Genomic DNA, 21209 nt, shown 5'->3' with positions numbered 1-21209 from the left:
AAAAAAAAATTCAGACTTCTTTTCTGGTAGGAAGGGAGGGTGAAAAAATCCACATGCACCATGTCCCTAGTCCCCACAATGTGTACAGGATAACTATATAGTCAAGTGAGCCAGGCAAACAGATTGGTTTGAGCTGACACATAATTAGCAATAGAGTAACAATCACTATAACTGTAGTTTCCTTTTAGTTTTCCTCAGGTTAGGATGTATGTTTGCATTTTGTGGTTGATAATCTTTACCCTGAAAGAAATAGACTTCTATTTCAAAAGTGCCTTTATTTTCCTCACAATCTATAAGCATTCATAAGCACATTAGTGTTTCATGAATGTTTAGGGCAGCCCAGAAATTAATTGAGAATTTTTCATTGCTAGGGCAGAGGGCATTCATGGGAGAAGGGAAACTAACTCAAAAAGATATTTTGAGAATTATACCTAACAGGCATTCATTAGAGTTTATGCTTTCTGATCAACAATAATACACTGCTTTTTCTTTTAACTACATTTTAAAGTTTATTATAAATTACTTGCCATGACATTATATGATTCTCCATTTCTAAATACTTTACTTTGACTTTGTATTATTCCCTGAATGATCAGTTCCTCCAAGATGTCTGATGACTTTGGTCTCTCTCGATTTTGGAGTTGTTGGGATGTACCGATTAATCCATTGATTACTGGTTCTTAAAACAAAAACAAAAACAAATAACCATCACAGTTTACCTCACAATCACACCACTTTATTTCCTCAGAGCTCTAATACTATGGCCCACAGACTATTCTGGGCATGGAATAAAATCTGTTATTCTTTGAGCAAGTTCAAGTTCTCAGCGTTCCTACTGAGGGAGGGACCATAATGAAGAGGATACCCTATTTATTTGGGAGGCTGCTTCTTAGGAGAACAAAAGGCCTTTCTTCCCTGCTATGCCTGATGACTGTGTTGTCACAACATTCATACACTTGGGTATGGCTACCTGTGTTGCTTGTCCTCATTACAAAGCCAGAGAGCTGTGAAGAGTATGAAATTCTTTGAGTAACTCTTTGCAACTGCAGCTTGGTTTCTATGCTTTGGATACAAATGATAAACAGTGTGATGTTGCCAAGAGATTTCTGGTTCGGCAACCCTGGGTTTACAATTACACCATCTGCTAAATCTATATCAATAGAGCTAGGTCTTCTCTGAAGAGTCTTTGGACCATATCAGACTCAGTCATATAACATCAGCCAATCCTTCAACAAAGCTATTTTTAAAAATCAATATTGAAATAATTTATAGGAGAGTCTTTACCATTAGTACAAATGGTAGAGAAGTCCCTTTGCTAATCACCCAAATAAAAAAGTAAGCCAATAAGCCTCATTTCTGTATTATGCAAATGGACTTGTTTTGGGCAAATGCAATTCTATTTTGTTGTGTTCTGTTCTTCTCTCAGTGACAACACTTTGTATTCTACTCAGAAATACTCTGACATCTATTCTTTATTATAGCTTTTTATTTACAAGATATATGCATGGGTAATTTCTTGCCATCTATTCTTAAAAAGTAAAGGAAACATGGAATAGGAAATATCTAAAAGTAGAAACAGGAAAACTGCTTTCAAGTCCCACCTGTCACCCTTACTGGGTATGTGTCTGATCATGACATCTTTTTGTGTCTTAAGCAATCCCAGGGGACTCTATATATGTAGCCAGGTGGTGACAGGCTCATGTGTGTAGAAGTAATTAGTTCCCACACTGGGAGTTAAAAAAAAAAAAAAAAAAGCCTAGTTTCAGTAGAAAATAAACTCCCTCTATTGAATTGGAGAAATTTCATGGAAATTCTTAACTCATGGATATTTACCATGAAATTGTGGAATAAAACGTAAGAAGACATTATAGATTTATGGCTTCAAGTGCTTTTAGAATTCACTTAATCCAAATGTTCTCATTTCTCTTTAGAAAGCTGAGCATCAGAGAAATTAATTGACTTACTTAAGGTCACATAGATAACAAGTGACAGAGCCAGCATTTGAACTCAGGTATGTGGCTTTCAGATCTAGTGGTCTTTTCACTGTCTCATGAAGTTGTCATTTTCCTTCACACCAGCAAATGTGTGAATATTTTAATTTTAATATTTAAGTGAATATTTTAAAAATCTACTCCTCTCCTTCAGTATTGCTTTTTCAATAAGCCCCTAAGAATATCCAATTAAGTGCATAGTTTCACAGTGTTAACAAAAGGAGTTAAATGATAGCTGTCATAAGAAGCGATTCCCAACTAAAGGGACTCCTTTATCACATAAAAATAAGTATACTCACATATAGAAGTTGATTTCTCAATATGCAATGATTTGGCATGTTTTGTGGGGAGGTTGAGATGACAATACTTGGGATATATTTGAATTAGCAGTTTAGCATATTCCTCAGTAGTTTCAGGGTATATAGTCTGGGATTCACTGGGTCTCCAAGATATCTGCTCTTGGAATTTTCTTCAGTATTTTGATCTCAATATATACTAAACTGAATTTATGATTTTATTATGTAAGCTTATTCTGTCTGTTTTGCAATGATTTTGTCTAGAGAATCACCATTCATCCATCTTTTGAGAGCTTGTTGTTGTATGTAACTTTTTTCTCTCACATTTGTATAATTAACCAATCCTATTCACTTTACCTCAGTACTAGCTCTTATATCTATCTTTTCCTTTCTATTTCCATTGATACCACTCCATTATAGAACCTAATTACCACCCATCTAGCTATTGCAACAGCTTTCTAACTAGTCTCCCCACCTTACTCTCACTTTCTTGTAAGATTTTTTTCATATCACTGCTAGAATAATTCTTAATTCATAGAGCTGGTCATTTTATTCCACTGCCTAAAATCGTCAGTGGTTCCCGAAGATGAATGAAGTTCAAATTTCTTTGCCTGGAATTTAATATACTTCATAATCTGAAAACCATTCACCTTTTCTAGAATGATTTAATTTTATTACCTTCCATGCATATTATAGTCTAATCAACTCTGTTCTCCAAATTCGAATTGCTGTTTGTCTTCTGTACTTTTTGATCTCTGTACCTAGCATGCCTTCTGCTTCCTTCATCACCTTTTGGCTTATTATTTATACTCTAGAGACATTGTGAAGCTTTCCTTGGCCTATGTACATTAATAATAATTTCCCATTTGCACTTTTTGTATTTAATAACCATTACATTGAGACCAAGATTTTTCACCTTTTCTACTTCCTCATTCAAAAATTAACCAGTGTGGGATATCTTGGGCAAAGATTTATTCAGGCTAAGATCTAATCAAAGATGGTAAAATAAATTCCAAGTTTAGATGAATGAATGGAAACCTCATTGTATTTGCTAAAACAGGTCTGGAAAGATGTTGATTCTCCCTTTTGTCAAATTAGTGATATGGAAATTAATAAATTTCTTTGACTAAGATTTGGTTGCTCAGTGTCACATACTTCAAGACTCTCATTATAACATAACCTACTTTTCACTGTAATATTCATTCTCTCATTGTAAATCAGAGTTCATTGCCACCCTCAAGAACACCTAGGTTATATGAGTCCACTGCCATGAAGGATCTTTGGCATTTGAGAGTGTCATTGACCACTTTTATTATAACATGCTGGCATTATTAATAAAATGACTAATTACCCAGAAACTATGTCTCTTGAACTTTTAAAACATCATATATTTTATATTTTAACCAGTCTGTAAGTGTCATTAGAATAATGATTATTTCTTACCTAAATGTTGGTTCTTCTCTAGTACCTTCTGCAGAGCTTTGCTTGCAAGAGGCGCTCAATAAATAAGTAGTGAATTATCAATCAATAGCTTTTATTAAGTGTTACTATGTGCCAGGCACTGTACTAAGTATAATGGACAACCCCTGACCTCAAGGAAATCACATAATTCTAATGGGGAGACAAACATGAAAATAATTAGGTATATATTAGGTCTATAAAGAATAGTTGGAAAGTAATATCAGACAGGAAGGCATTAACATCTAAAGAATTGAAAAATGCCTCCTAAATAGGGTTTGAATTGAGGGAAAGCCTGCATAAAGTTAACTTTAAGAAGAATTAGAGTCATCTTAGAAGCAGTTCAATTTTCCCCACATCTTTAATAGCCAGGTCAAAATCGAAGGAAGCAATATGTTCTCTAACTGAAAAAATTAGAATTACTATAGGCCAAGGTAGCATAGGAGTAGTACAAACATGAAACTAAAACATTTTTTTTCTTCTATGCTTGATTTAAAAACTTGTTGAATGTCACACTTATTGGGATAATGCCTTTCATTTTTATTCTATTTTAAATGTAAATCTGCATATAAAGAGAGGTGAATATAACAAAAACAATGTAATGGCTGTTTCCAAAAATAAATGAACAAACAAATAAATAGATGAATGAATGAATTAATGAATGAGTTTCCTTGACATTTTAACAGGAAAGCTTCTGGACAACACTATTATATTCTAAACCCACAAGGGAGCCAAGTTCCATTTTACTATCTTGGTTACAAGGACCTCATCATGTATGGTACGGCTTGGTCCAGCAACTGGAGAAGACAAAGCTGCTTGGAGGAGGTGAGAACTCTACGCCTGATTTTACCACTTAATTATGTGCATGACCTTGGAAAAGGTCATTTAGATTTAGAAGTCCCTGACCTTTCTTGTAAAAGGAAAGGGCCGCATTAGATTATCCCATAAGGCCCTTCCTAAGGTTAATAAATTAACTAGATAACCTCTAAGTTCCATTTTCAACATTTTGTTCCTGTTTCTTAGGTTACTTCTTAATATCAGCATTTAAAGAGGAAAAGTTGCCTGACTTTTTAATTCAGGTCCAGTAAAATGATGGAGCCATTTCTGATCAACTGTTAAACTGCTAGCCAATTGTTGAATTTTCAGTGTGAGTAGTTATACCTCAGAAATTGGCCAAGGGTTATTTAAACCCTAATTCTACTCCAATTAATATTAATAAGTTTAAGATCTTATATAAATCATATAGGAATTAGATGAGATAGGTTCTTATAGTAAGCTTTTATAATAGGCCTCAATTTTAATGTAATATTTACTATTTGTTTACCAATTATGAAGCTTATTTGCTCCACCACAAGAATGCTGACAAAAATATCTCCATCCTGTTTTGCTCAAATTCCATGTCCAAGCCTAGAGTGGGAGGGATGTCTTGATTCTTTGGAAAGTCCATTAACTTATTTTTGTACTTCTATACCACTCTTTCTTGTCCAATATGAGCAGATGACCCTCTTGTGACCATCATATGACCACTTAATCAGTGGAGATGCCCTGTCCTTTAACAACCCATGACACCCTTGCTGATATATAATTTTTTTTTTGGGGGGGGAGCTGATACATCATTTTTGGCCCTCAAGAACAAGGTCTAGTATCCTGTATTTTACCATGCTTCTTTATATATATGGGTATCAAACTCGACAAAAAAAACATCCTGGGGACCACAAGGAAGATATAAAATCCACTTCATTAGAGGGAACTATGGACCCTATAATAAACTACTATTGGTTAGAGCTCTTCCTCAGTGTTTTTTTTTTTAATAGATTGGACAATTTCAGCCCTCACATGTAACAAATCAGGGCTTTATTTATTTTTTTATTGATTGTCTAGACTTAATAAAATAATGAATTAAATGTTCATGATACAAATGAAATTTAAAAGTGTGATCATATATACTTTTATATATATACATACAGATATTTTATAAATATACACATATATGCATATATGTGTACATATTTATATATACTTATTGTTAAGAAGTTACCAGTATATCAAGGGATGTAACTACTAATGATATTAAATTTACTCATGTCATTGCATAAATTGACTCAGTCATAGAATCTGAGATTTGGAAGGGATCTAAGAGGTGTACTGCTGCAATTTTAGTTGGATCCTTTACCTGTATTTACTTCTTTATTTCTTTCATCAAGAGATGGTGAATTTTCTGGAATGGTTCCAGGTAAGCTTCCCATCAAGACATCATCTTCTATTCCAAATCCACCATCCACAATAGTTTGAGACATTGCTAACCCATCCCAAGGCCCAGAATTTACAGGTCTGTGAGATTCACCACCATCAACCTATGGGAAAAAAAAAAGAAAAAGAGAACTCTTCATTTAAGAATGACAGGTTATTTGAAAAATGTTGGACTCTATTTTGTGAGCACCCCTTCAATTGTTTAATAAATATTCAATGAGCATCCTCCATGTTCAATGATAATGTAATAAAACAGCAAAACTTTGTACTGGGCAGGACATTCAAATTATTTACAAATTTATCATCAAACCAATCAAAATACCAAGTCTTTACACTATAGATCTAGATAAGATGATATTAAAATTCAGTTGGAAGAATTAAAAATTGAGAATCGCAGGAATACAATGAAGGAAATATAGGAATTAAGGGGACTACATTATAATTATCTATTATAATTCCTAGAGTCAGGAAGACTCTAGGTGAGTAATTTGGTGAGTTCAAATCTGGTCTTACACACTTACTAGCTGTATAACTCCAGGCATCTATAAAATTAGTTGGAGAAAGAAATGGTAATTCTCTCTGCTATCTTTGTCAAGAAAACTCTAAATGGTGTCATGAAGAATTTGAAATGACTGAACAATAACAATATAATGTCATGAAATTTTATTCTGTAGTAAGAAACGGCAAATATGGGGAATCAAGAGAAAGATTAAGATTTGTATGAATTTGTGGAAAGTGAAATAAGAACTAAAATAGTAACAACAGCAATAGAAAAGGAAAAGATCACTAAGATGAAGGCAAATTCTAATTAATTGAAAAATCAGTGAAAGCCCATAGTGAAATGTGTTTCCCTTTCCATGTCAGAGAAATGAAAGACTATTAGAACAGTGGTTTTGCATACATTGTCAAATGTACTGAATGTTTGTGCTTAGTTATTTTTCATAAGGAAAGTTTTATCTGGAGGGTAAGCAAGTGTTTTCCCCAGGAAAAGACTGTGACATTAATAACATGCTTAAAAAAATTTAATGGGAACAGAAGTGTCTTTTTGTGTTAGTGTAGCTTTGTGGTACAGTGGATAGAGTGCCAGTTTTGAAATCAGGAAGACTCATTTTGTGGTCATATCTGCTCACATACTATCTGTGCAGAAAATTGCTTAATCCTCTGCCTCAGTTTCTTCAACTGAAAAATGATTTGGAGGAGGACATGGCAAACCACTCCATTATCTTTGCAGAGAAAATTCCAAATGGGGTCACAAAGAGTCAGACATAACTTAAAAACAACTACAAAATAACAAAGAAAACATGTAAGAGTCAAAAACGTGTGGGTTTAAGGACCATCAACCAGCTTTGCAGCATTGACAGACAATTCAAAGATCATTGATTAGAAATGAAAATATTCAGGTTATGGTAATGTTCTCTATGGGTAGGAACTTTGAACTGACTGGTGACTATGGTTTTGTTCTGAAAAAAAGAAAGCATAACAGGCAATGGAACCTCTAAAAGAATGGTTTCTCTTCCTTCCCCCTTTTCTCTCTCTCTCTCTCTCTCTCTCTCTCTCTCTCTCTCTCTCTCTCTCTCTCTCTCTCTCTCTCTCTCCCTCCCTCTTCCTCTCCTTCCCTCCCTGCTTCCCTTCCTCCTCCTCCTCTCTCTTACTCAATTTTATTTTTTCACTTATTAATATTTCATCTTTCCCAGTTACATGTAAAACAATTTTTAACATTTGTTTTTAAAGATTTGAGTTCCAGATTCTCTCCCTTTCTCCCTTCTCACCTCTCTCCATTGAGAAAGCACATGTGAAGTTATGCAAAACATTTCCATAAAAGTCATGTTGCAAAAAAACAAAACAAAACAAAAACAAACAAAACAAAAAACATAGATCTCCAGATGCTCAAAAAAATCCGTCAAGAAAAATAAAGTAAAAATAAAAGTATGCTTTACTCTGTATTCAGCGACAATCAGTTCTTTCTCTGGTATAGATAACATTTTTCTTCATAAGTCTTCACAGTAGTCTTGGATCATTGTATTGCCAAGAATAGTAAAGTCATTCACAGCTGCTCATCCCACAACATTGCAATTATTTTGTACACAGCACATTCCATTTTGCATGAGCTCATGGAGGACTTTCCAGGTTTTTTGGAGAGCATCCTGCTTATCTTATAGAACAATAGTATTCCAACAGAATCATATACCACAATTTATTCAATCATTCCCAGATTGATGCTCATGTCCTCTATTTCTAATTCTTGTCCTGAAAAAATAACTGCTATAAATATCTTTATACATATAAATCATTTCTTTTAAAAAATATCTTTTGAGATGCATGCTTAGTAGTGGTATTGAGAAGTCAAAGGATATGGATAATTATATAGCTTTTTGAGCATAGTTTCAAATTGTTCTACATAATGGTTGAAGCAGTTTACCATTCCACCAATAATTCATTAATGTCTCATTTTATCGACATTGTCTCCAACATTTGTTATTTTTCTTTTCTGGCTCATTAATCAATCTAATAGGTATGAAGCAGTATATTTGAATTATTTTAATTTTTATTTCTCCAATCAATAGTGAGTTAAGAGTATTTTTTTTCCAAAAAAAAATGGTTATAAATAGCTTGATTTAATCTGAAAACTTTTTATCTTTTGATCTTTTATAAATTGGGGAATGACTCTTTTTTACAAAATAAATTTGACTCAGTTCTCTATACATTTGAAAAACTGAGGACTTCATCAGAAAAACTTGCTTCAAAATTCTTTTCACAATTGCTAACTGTATTCCTTCCTGTTTATTCTATTCTCTCTCTTCTTTCATCCTGTTCCTCCTCAAAAGTGACCACCTCATCCCATAATATGCCCCTCATTTCATATCCCCTTCCCCTCCTACTTTCCTACAGGGTAAGATAGTTTTCTATATCCATATAATGTGTGTTCATGTATTATTTCCTCTTTGAGCCAATTTTGATGAGAATAAGGTTCAGTCTCTCCTCCTTTCCTCCCCATTTTCTTCTTCACTGTAAAAGTTTTTTTCTTGCCTTTTTGATTTATGCCATTTGACCTCTCTTTTCCTTTAACCCAGGATATTCCTCTTTCACTTCTTAATTTTTTAAAGATAATATCCCTTTATATTCAACTCACATCTATGCCCTTTGTCTATATATACTCCTAACTTCCCTAATAATGAAAAAGTTGTTTGGTGTTACAAGTATCATTCTCTCATGTAGGAATATAAACAGATTAACTTTATTAAATTCCTTTTGATTTCCCTTTTCTGATTACCCCTTTATTCTTCTCCTGAGACCTATATTTGAAAGTCCAATTTTCTATTCAGCTCTTTTCATCATGAGTACTTGAAAGTCCTTTATTTCTTTGAATATCCATCTTTTCCCCTGATGAATTATACTCAGTTTTGTTAAGTGGGTGACTCCTAATTGCAATCCTAGCACCTTTGTTCTCTGGAATATTATATTCCAAACCTCTTATCCTTTAATGTAGAAGGTACTAAATCTTGTGTTATTCTGTTATTCCACTACACTCAAATTGTTTTTTTTTGGCTGCTTGTAATAATTTGTCCTTGACCTGGGAGTTCTGGAATTTGGGTATTGTATTCCTAGGAGTTTTCATGTTGGGATTTCTTTCAGGAGGTGATAAGAGATTATTTTAACTTCCATTTTACTCTCTAGTTTTAAAATATCAGGATAAATATTATGGAATATTATTGTTCGGTAAGAAATAACTAGCAGGATGATTTCAGAAAGGCCTGGAGAGACTTACATGAACTGATGCTGAGTGAAATGAGCAGGACCCGGAGATCATTATATACTTCAACAGTACTATATGATGATCAATTCTGATGGACGTGGCCCTCTTCAACAATGAGATGAACCAAATCAGTTCCAATAGAGCAGTAATAAACTGAACCAGCTACACCCAGTGAAAGAACTCTGGGAGATGACTATGAACCACTACATAGAATTCCCAATTCTTCTATTTTTGTCAACCTGCATTTTTTATTTCCTTTACAGGCTAATTGTACACTATTTCCATGATGAGGAAAGGGACTTATGTATGCAAAAATATGTAAAACAACTCTTTCATAGTTACCTGAAACTGGAAACAAAGGGGAATAGCTAACTGAGGTATAGGAATGGAATGGAATATTATTGTGCTGTAAGAAATGATACTTTCAGAGGAATCTGTGAAGTTCTCAGTGAATTGCTGCAGAAAAACCTGAGAAGAAGTAGGAGAGAGCAGGATGATTGGGCCCAGCAAAATGGTTCATGGGAAGCACAATAGTGATGACATGATAAAAGATCTGAAGAAACTGACTGCTGTTTAGATAGGCACCCATTGGGCGATACTGAGAGAAAGTATTATTAATAAACAAAAATTTGGGTAGATCCAGAGTTCACCTCTTCTAAATTTCTGATTTTAAAAAGTCCTGTCTCTTGAAGGACATTATTGATAATGAGATTGAATTAACTCTCCTAATTTTAGAGCTCAATCTAATCTTCCAAAGAATTTAATCTAAGGTTGGCAAACATATTATATTCCACTTAGGTTTGGGTGGTATTAAATCCTTTGATTAGATTTCTCAGAGATGCTTGGCTATAGAGATAAGACTTCTGTCCAAGAATAACATGCTGTAACTTTCAGCCCCTCATTTTCATATAGCCCATCTTCCATTAGGTTAGCCAATCAGAATTGACTGCTGTTCTTCTTCCAAAAAACATATAAGCCCTAAGATAGCTATCATAATTCTCTTTGATGGCCAATTGACCATGCTTTTAATAATATTGTTGGTTTTCTTTTTAAATAAAATGATTAAATTACCCAGAAACTATGCCTCTTGAACTTTTTTAATTGTCACAGTACTGAAAAAATGTTGTACAGTCTTCAAGGACCATATTTCCCTGTCTGACTATGATCTATGACAGAAAGAACACAAAGCTTTTTCCTTTTTTTTTTTTTAAGCTTTTTTTTGCCAATAGGGTCATAGACTTGCCTATTCTGCAATCTATCCTCTACTCCCCCTTCCTTCATTTTAAAAGTCTAACTAATAAAAATAATTTAAATGTTATTATGTACAAAGATACATATACAATGACAATATCAAATGACTTTGAAAACTTTACTCAACAGTGCTGTGATAAACACTTCCAGAAGACTGAAGATTAAACATGAATAGATTTGAAATACTGAGTGAAAAATAAATTTTTGGACTTAATACAAATTAGGAAGATATTTCTGTGAAGATACTTGTGAGCCACAGGATGAGTTACAGTGTTGGAGTTCTTAGTGGAGTTCCCTCACAAAACTTAAGAACAAGAACAGGCCTATCGGCTTCCTTCTCGCTTCCTTCACCTGTCTTTCTGTGTTTGCCTGAATCTCCTTTCCTTCTCTTTCTTCTCCCTAGCCCACAGTATAAATACTGCTAGGGGTGTTGTACTAGAACCCACTTAAGTAAGCTCAAACTAACCTAACAGACAATTATTAAATTTATATTTCTAAAATCAACAAACAACAGCTTGTTTTCTTGTCTAGACTTTAAAAAGTTATCAAGAAAATAATGTGTATTAATGTTGTTATTTAGTCATATCCCAAATGGTATTTATTTTCTTGACAAAAATACTGAAATGGCTTGCCATTTTCTTCTCCAGAGTTTAAGTGACTTGCTCAGAGCTACACAACTAGTGAGTATCAGGGACCTTCCCTGATTTCACACCTTATACTCTACCCACTAAGTTAGCTAGCTGCTTCTAATACATATTAATAGTGCAGATTAAATTTAAAAATGCATCACTAGTACATTTCCCACCCACCCCAAAATCCAGTTGTTAAACATTTATGAGCACATCCTTGAAAACTGAACAAACATTCCCACTATTTTAAGGAGGAAAGGAGATATGTATTTCATAATTTAGGAAAATATATATAATTTAGAAAAAACAAAACAGAACCCAAAGAGAAAACTTTATAATAGGTTTGGGGAAGGGGTGAGATGGATTTTAAGACGAATGTAAACAAACAACAAAAAAAACAAGCATGCTGTTCATTTCCTGCAAATATTCATAGTAAGAAAAAGATTGCCACTGCATCATTGGGGAGTGGAGGTAGAGGGGCATTCATTAGCTTTTCAGATCTATCATTTTTTTATACCTGGTAAAGCAAAACATCCCTTAATTAGAAATCATGAAGTTTAGCATTTATAAGTGTAGAATGAAAAAAAATCTTAATTGAAAATCAAGACTTAATTAAAAGGACATATTCAAATTGAGAGCCAATGAACATATTACGGCTAAAAAGCCATATTTCTAATATGCGTCAAAACGACCACTGAGAATCGACATATATTTCCCCTGCTATTATGGAGCAGCCCAAAATTACATCATAAATACTAGACATTTATGACAGGTTCATGTCATCAAGTTGAATTCCAAGGATTATAGGATCATGGGTTCTTATTCAATTTTGCCAACAAGCATGAAAACTCATTCACCTATTACCTGCCCTGGAGAATTATTTAAGGCAACATCATCATGTTTTGATAGATTAAGCTTTGGGTAAGACAATGACATGGTTAAGACATGTAATTTCTCTAGCCAGAAGTCAGGTCTTCTCATTTTCAAAATTGGGATATGGAGAGGGTCACTGAAATGCCTTACCTCCTAACACTGTTTAAGGTAAGAATTAAACTTCTTAAAAATAATCTATATTTCTAATCTAAGGGGAATAACATTTTTCAGAGTATAAGTAGAGTATCCAGAAAGAGGGAGGTAATTCATTGATCTCTGCCCTCAACAGACCCTATCTTGGGAAGAATGATGATAAACAGGAATGTATTCACACAAGTGCAAGCAAGATAATGATTGTATTAAACCTCACTGCATATGAAGTTCAGTTGAAGGGACTGGAATTAATTATTCTGGAAAGAAAAAAAAATCTGTTTCTCTGGGCTATTTAAAGAGGGTTAGCTTCCAGAAATAAGGATGTGAGTTTCCCTCCGTAGTCTGCCCTTCCCAGATTAAAATACCAAATTCTGGATACTACATTTTAGAAAGAACATCAATAAACTGTATTTCTGCAATATTTCAGTCGAGGAAATGGTGACCATGTTTCAGCATAAATAAATCTATTAGTTGACATTTTGTTCTTAGAAGAGATAATCCAGAACTATCCCTTGTACATCATGCTAGGCACTTAATATTGTCAGATTAAACTGAATTAAAATCAAAGGAATTTTAGAAGTAGATTTCAAGGAAGATTTTGATAAAATTTAGAACTATTTCAAATTTAATGGTCTGCTTCTACAAGTGATGGGTTAGCAGACTGAATAGAAAAACTGGAGGCCTGAAGTCAGCCTGACTTCAAATCCAACCTCAGATACTTATTAGCTGTGTAACTCTGGGCAACTCAGCGCCTCATTGGCTCCGTTTTTTCATTTGTAAAATGGAGATTGAAGAGGATTGTGGTCCCTTTAAGAAACTAGTCTTTTCAGATGGATTTATTCCTTTCTGATTCCCAATCCCTCCTAGGTGATGCATTATCAATTCAAGAAGCTAGAACCTTTGATGCACAAATCCTGGTCAAAAGCACCCTTTTGAATTCCAATAGGAGATCCAGGCCTGTCCTAGCCCCCATCAGATCTGAGCCAACTTGGGACTCCACAGCCCCTTTAGCTAAATCTCTCATAAAAGAGCCAAGCTGGAGTCCTCTCTTTGCAGAGCCTTATGTCTGGCATGCCAAGGGGCTCTTCCCACTGGAATACTGTTTTCCGGTGCCACCCTCTCTTTACCTAACACCTTTTACTAACTAGACTTGAACCTCACTTCCAATCCCCATAATAAACCTCTTTTATCAATCTAGGTTTTCGGGTCTGAAAATTCCTTTACAGAGGACTCTTGACCCGCTACTAGACCTACTAGATATACATATACATGTAAAAAATCTGTATGTATACATATAAACATAATTTGCATTTTCATTTCATCTCAAAAATTAGATAGTGAATTTTTTTTGGTAGTAATAGAGAAAAGTATAAGTTTTTGTCTCAAAACACGGTCCATTCCCCTCCCACCCCCCAAAACCCCCAACTTATTTCTGTTTGGCTTTTCTTTTCTTTTTAAAAAAGGAGTAATGTATTTGGAATTGAATAGGTTTGAATCCTAATCTGAATCCTAATTCATGTGTCTATTTCCATAGAAGAATAGGAGGGGGAGGGGAGCAGGTGTTAATGGGATATAGAAACACACTGACTTAATTTACTGCCAAATATTCAGGTAAAATTCTGTTATTTTCAGTTGTGATATTGGAAAGATATGACTTTGAAATTATCCTGTATTTAGAATTGTCATGTGGAATCTAAAATAATGGTTGTAAGAAATCTGAAATTGCTCTCTAAGAATTTAAGTTTTTGGAGAAGCAAGAGTTTTCTATGCAACCAAAAGGACATTATTTCCTAAAGATTGAGGGAGCTGATTGGTAGCCCCAAATTTAGTAATTATAAGTTGGTTTGTAAGTGGATTTGACTGTAAAATAGCTAATGGAAATAGCTTAAAAAATAGTGCTACAGGTACGAGAGGGCAAATTTTGTTTCAAAATTTGATTTTCAAAAATAGTTTAATTTTAGTAAGTAAAAATATATAGGTTCATAAATTCATCCAAAAATGAGTTCTTAGGCACAAATAGATATTTAAAAGTAATTTAGTCCACCCCCTGCCAACACCAAAGGTTATTCTTATCAATGTTCAGAAAATTTATTAGGTAACCTTTGAATTATGCATGTAGGAAAAGTACAATTCTCCCACTGAGAAGAGTTTCAGATGCTTTACTGCACATCATACATTATTCTATTACAATTTCTTCTCATCACTTCAGACTTAGGCAGGAGTGAAGAGAATGCATGTAAACAGGTCTTACTAAGTCTTATTCAGAATATTTTAACGTTGTACAGTTAAAAAAAAGATATTTCATGCAAGGAAATATGTTCATATTGACTCATTTTTAAGGCACAGTTGAAATGCTGAATTTCTAATAAGTATGCTCTCTGGGGTCTATGCATTTATGTAAGCAACTGAGGTATGGCAGAACTGTACTAGAATACTAATGAGACTTCTCCTGAAACAAGATCATAGATTTGAGTGTTTGCCTCTATTTATTTTTATAAATAAATGAAAGAATGTAAAATAAATTAGAATATAAAAGTGAATTGTTAGGGAATTTAAAAATTAAGGTTTGGTTATTGCTATATAAGTTGGCATCAACCTATGTTCAATCCCCTTTATCTTAATGGCTTCCTGGTTTATAGCTCCTCCCTTCTTGAATCCATCTTCCATGAAAGCTACCAAAATAATTTTCCTCACACACAATTCTGACCATGTCATTCCCCTACTTAAGAAACTTAAGAAACATGACTCTCACTTGCCTCTGTAATAAAATAGAAACTTCACAGCTTGATATTTAAAGCCCATCACAATAGGATTCCAATCTAATTTTAGTGATGTCCACATTGATAATGAGATTGACACATGCATTGTCAGAGTTATCTCAGTGTTTAGAAAGCTCTGAAGGAAAGTATGGTAGAGCAGAGGTATTAGACTGGTTACCAAATTGAATGCCTGTGAAACTTGGATAATTTACCAATGCTATGCCAGGAAACTGAATCACTTCCATTTGTCTTAGGAAGATTCTGAAAATTGCTTGGCAGGATAAGATAACTGAGGAAGTGCTCTTCAGAACTAAATTGCCAAACATTCTAACTCTATTGCAGAGTACAACTCTATTGGGCTGGCCACATGGTTTGAATGCCAAATACATACTTGCCAAAAAGATTATTTTATGGATAACTCACATAGTACTCATAAGGTGGTCAGAAAAAGTGATGCAAGGACACTTTCAAGGTCTCTGAAGTACTTTGGAATTGTATGTCATGGGAGATAACAGCACAAGGACTGCCCAATATAGCATGATCTCTTCTCTGATGAGCAAAACAGAATTGAACTAGTCCAAAAGAAATGGGAGATGCAAAAGGTTAAAGAAGCCACTCCAAATGTTCATAGGGGTTATTTGTGTCTGATCTGTGGCAGAGCATTTTGAGTTTGTATTGGTCTGCTCAGTCACAGTTGAACACACTGTAATTAAGTGATAACAGTGGAAAACATTTTTACAGTTAAAGGTTCTGATAAAGGCCTCATCTCGAATTGACTCTATAAGAAATCAAGCCATTCTCCAATTGATAAATGGTCAAAGGATATGAACAGACAATTTTCAGATGATGAAATGAAATTATTTCCACTCATATGAAAGAGTGTTCCAAATCACTATTGATCAGAGAAATGCAAATTAAGACAACTCTGAGATACCAGTACACACCTGTCAGATTGGCTAAGATGACAGGAACAAATAATGACGAATGTTGGAGGGGATGTGGGAAAACTGGGTCAATGATGCATTGTTGGTGGAGTTGTGAAAGAATCCAGCCATTCTGGAGAGCAATTTGGAATTATGCCCCAAAAGTTATCAAACTGTGCATACCTTTTGACCCAGCAGTGCTACTACTGGGCTTATATCCCAAGGAAATACTAAAGAAGGGAAAAGGACCGGTATGTGCCAAAATGTTTGTGGCAGCCCTTTTTGTAGTGGCTAGAAACTGGAAAATGAGTGGATGTCCATCAATTGGAGAATGGTTGGGTAAATGATGGTATATGAATATTATGAAATATTACTGTTCTCTAAGAAATGACCAACAGGATGAATACAGAGAGGCTTGGAGAGACATCAACTGACGCTGAGTGAAATGAGCAGAACTAGGAGATCATTATATACTTCAACAACAATATTGTATGAGGATGTATTCTGATGGAAGTGGATATCTTCAACATAGAGAAGAGCTAATCCAATTCCAATTGATCAATGATGGACAGAATCAGATACACCCAGAGAAGGAACACTGGGAATGAGTGTAAACTGTTTGCATTTTTTGTTTTTCTTCCCAGTTTATTTTTACCTTCTGAATCCAATTCTTCCTTTGCAACAACAACAACAACAACAACAACAACAACAAAAATTCGGTTCTGCACATATATATTGTACCTAGGATATACTATAGCTTATTTAATATGTATGGGAATGCCTGCCATCTAGGGGCGGGGGTGGAGGGAAGGAGGAGAAAATTCGGAATGGAAGGGAGTACTAGGGATAATGTAAAAAATTATCTATGCATATGTACTGTCAAAAATGTTATAATTATAAAATTAAAAAAATGATAACATAGTGAAGTCATTTGAGTCCTCTTTGAAAAGGAAAGACAACAACCAACCACTCTACCTTTCCAAATTAATTGCAAATAATTTCTATTTGTATACTCTAAGTGACTTATTTGTTATCCCCGGTCTAGTACTCTTATCTTCCCTTTTGCCTCAGGGAATTCTTATCTTTCTTTAAAGCTTAGCCAATGTACCATATTCAATAGAAAATCTTCTCTCCTTTCCTTTCCACCATTAGTACTTACTCATTCCTCCTCAAATTGTCATTTATTAAATGTTACATCCTGGCAGAATAATAAGAGAAAAGGGGCTTTCAGAAGAGAAGCTGTTGATTTCTCTTTTTATTCCCAGTGCCTAGTATGGATCTTTTATACAATAACAACTTAATAATGATACACAAAAAACTTCAAGTTTCTCTTGTATTAATTTTTTTGGCCCACCATCAAGTTACCAGTTATTCTCTACCATACCATTAACATAGAGAGGATGAAAATACCAAGAGCTAAAGGAAAAGACACAGCAAGGTTAGCCAGAAACATTTCCAAGGCTACTATTGATAGTTTGCAGTCATGTCTGATCCCTCATGACCCTATTTGGGGTTTTCTTGGCAAAGATATTAGAGTGATGTCATTTCCTTTTTCAGCTTATTTTACAGATGAAGAAACCAAGACAAATAGGGTCAAGTGACTTGCCTAGGGTCACACAGCTAGTAAATGTCTGAGACCAGATTTGAAACCAGATCTTCTTGATTTCCAAGCCTGGCACTTTTATCTACTATACTACTTTGCTGCCCCAGACTCATTCTTTAATTTTACTTTTTTGGAATACTGACATATTTTGGTTATCCGTGGTATTGGATTATATCCAAGATTATAGGATCATCAGTTTGGAATTGAATGGGATACCAGAAATTCTTTAGCTCAACTATTTCATTTTACAAATGAAAATAAGACCCACAGGTAAAATGTACTTGCTTCACTTTACAGAAAATCAGGAGCAAAACTGACATTTGAAACTATTGTCGATCTTTTACTATAGAGCAAGCATAATGAAGGTCAGCTTCCACTACAAAATTTTAGCTAGGGCTAGTCTAACAGTGACCACTCTCTAGTGAACTGAAAAGATTTCTGAGAACATGAACCTGGGGATTGGGGGAGGGAAGGGAAAGTAGTGGCTTTTGCTATTTCCACCAGATTCTCTCTCTGCGACTATCAATTTTTATTATCTTGGTATAATGGAGAAATCAATGGGCCTGGTGTTCAAATCTGATCCCTCAGGCTTACTCCTCCATCATATCCCACCTCCTAGATCTCAGTTTACTCATCTTTAAAACAATAAGATTGCCCCTAGATGCCCACTGGGGTTCAACCCAACCCTTCAACTATAACCCTATGACCTAGAGAGATTTCTAGGGAGTAAACGGTATTTTGTGAAGCTGCTGTAGCATCTTATCACTGTAAGCCGGCAGGTGGCAGCTCTCTGAGAGAGCTCAGCTCTTCCATTTTCCGGGAAACTCCCTACCTGACTATTTTGTGATTCTGTTAAGCCCAGCTACACGCAGGACTCAGCGTTCAGCAGCCAGTATTCCCGTCTTTGTCCTTTTGATTCGACTTCTACTGATCTACTTGGCGCTCATTAAATTAAAGGCTGTCAGCCTTAAACTGGATGGCATCCTGCCAAACCTGCCTGTTAAAAGTGAAATTGCTTCCCTCCCTTCCCTAGGTACCTTGGTCCAGTTGTTCTACAGTTGCTAGAGGTAGTAAAGGGACATTACTTGCTCAGTCTTATCTCCCAGTGGTCTGTATAGGCCAGTATCCTCTCCCCCTCCCCTTAAAGGGGACTTGGGGAGGAAGAGGCTCGCAGTGGCCCCCACCGAACGAAACGGATTGCAGAAGTCGGTTTTTATTTTTACCTCGCTCCCTTCCTCCCAGCCTTTCTTAGGCTCCGGTACCGGTCGTTGCTCTTCCAGAGGCTTAGAAGCCCCCGCACCCCATCACTCTTGTTGCTCTCTTTGGCCTCCTTGGCCCCTCGTTCTTGTGTCCTCCCCTTTTCCCTACCTCACTAGCCCCAGCAGCCTGCAGCCGGGACCCTGCACGCTTCCAGCAGCGCCTCTTTTATAGGCTCTGTAAAGGAAGGAGCTGGGGACTTCGGGCAAGCGACCAGGAGCTGTTGCTACAATAAAAGGCGTCACAAATACCCTTCGGGAGTTCCGGACCCGCAACGGGGTTCGGGGCCCAGCTTTCTTTTGTAAGTAAGAACTCGAACGGGCAGACGTTTGTTTATAGGGACTAGCAACTTGGGGCGCTGTCCATGGCATTCCAGCGTGGAGGGGATACTCCTCACAGGGGTGGCGGGAAAGCTCTGTTAAAGATCAATTGTAGTCAGTTTCAGTCAATCAACAAGTATTTATGGTGCGTTTAATATGTACCTGGGAATATGGTAGACATTGGGAATACAAGGCAATAAATTTAAAACAAAGGAGTAAATAAATGCATAACAAATGGATAGGTAGATTGATGGACAGACGAATAGACAGACACATATATAAAAAGAGAGAGGGAGAGGGACAGGGAGAGGACAAGGAAGAGAGAGAAAGAGGGAGAAGGAGGGGAAGAGGGAGAGGGAAAGGGAAGGATAGAGGGAAAAGAAGATGGAAATGGAGAGGAGAAAGGAAGAGGGACAGGGAAAAAAGAGAGGGACAGAAACAGGGAGAGGGAGAGGGAAAGAGAAGGGTGAAGGAAAAAAGGAGAGAGAGAAAGAAACCCATACACTTTCTGCCCTCAAGAAACATATTGTAATGAGTGAGATAATATACATACAACTATGTACATACAAGACACTGGGTAAATTGGAGTGGGAAAGGGGAGGCCAGGAAAAGTCATTTGCAGAAGGTGAGATCTGAGCTGAATCTTGGAGGAAACCAAAGAATGCAGGACATGGAGTAAGGAGGGGAAGCAAAATGCGGGAAAAAATCTGGAGCCTGGAGATAGGCCTCTCTGGAGTATGGGTCTAAGAGGCTTTAAGACCAGTATATAAAGTGATCCTAGAGTATATGGATGGTGTAAAAGTATGAGGACTTTAAAGGTAGGAAAGTACAGGCTGTGAATGAATCTATTTCTCTTTTCTGACAGATAAAAATCTGTTCAGAAGCTTGGCATCAGGTCCACGAAGTCTATTTTATTTTCACCCAGAATGAGGGAGCCTGGGAAAGACATTTACTGATAATCGAATACTTCCCAAAAGGACTGGTGAGCAGAGAGACAGGAAGACATATACATCAAGTGGGTCATAAAGCAAGCACTGTGTGACCTCAGAAAGGGCCCATACTATGAAGCACCATTTACTTGTAACAGAAACTAGTAGAATCAAACAACCTGTAAACATGTATTAAATTCCTATTATATACCAAGCACTGTGCTAAATGGTAGGGATACAAAGAGGCAAAAAACAGTGCCCATTCTCCATGCTCACAATATTTCATTTCAATGAAGAAAATCAGAGGCACACACCCATAAACAGCCACTAAATAATGATGCATATTATTTCTGTTGAAAGTCCAAAGAGAGCTAAATAGCATAAATACATAAGCCTTTCACCAATTTACTTTCAGACAAATATAAGCCAATAAGGCAGACTTAAGACCATCCAATAAAATGGACAATAAGTTTTCTCCTCAGAGCATAGTTTATTCCATGTATATTTCTATATTTAATGACACTTTGGGAAGCTTTTGGATTTCCTAGTGCTAGAATGCTAAAAATATAAAGGACCTCAGAGATCATCTAAGGTACTAACCCTTTCATTTTAGAGATGAGAATCCAGTTATCCCTTCTACATAGAGGTTTCCCTCACTATAGTTTTGACATAACATAAATTGTCATAAGAAATTAATGCAAATTGAAATTTCTTGGAAGTTTTACAGAAGCTTTAGATTACACAGAAAGGCCAGCAGATGATA

The 21209-nt window shown here is 35.6% G+C and overlaps 1 protein-coding gene across 2 annotated transcripts in view; it reads right to left on the bottom strand.

Moving 5' to 3' along the window:
* STMND1 (stathmin domain containing 1) overlaps positions 1-19480 on the bottom strand; it is a 36227-nt gene extending 16747 nt beyond the window's left edge. The window contains exons 1-3 of one of the 2 annotated variants that reach the window (XM_074272287.1): positions 19164-19480; positions 5919-6099; positions 528-679 (exon numbers count right to left, since the gene is read on the bottom strand). In XM_074272287.1, coding sequence (XP_074128388.1) covers positions 528-679; positions 5919-6042 — 276 coding nt within the window. In that variant the 5' untranslated portion in view covers positions 6043-6099; positions 19164-19480. Of the gene's footprint in view, positions 1-527; positions 680-5918; positions 6100-18977; positions 19063-19163 lie in introns of those variants that run through there. The other variant, XM_074272289.1, reaches the window with a different exon arrangement.
* Positions 19481-21209: the final 1729 nt, after the last annotated feature.

This window comes from Sminthopsis crassicaudata, chromosome 1, assembly GCF_048593235.1.
Source record: "Sminthopsis crassicaudata isolate SCR6 chromosome 1, ASM4859323v1, whole genome shotgun sequence".
Lineage (NCBI taxonomy): Eukaryota > Metazoa > Chordata > Mammalia > Dasyuromorphia > Dasyuridae > Sminthopsis > Sminthopsis crassicaudata.
Note: the sequence above shows the minus strand (reverse complement) of the source record. Positions and strands in the feature narration are given on the sequence as shown.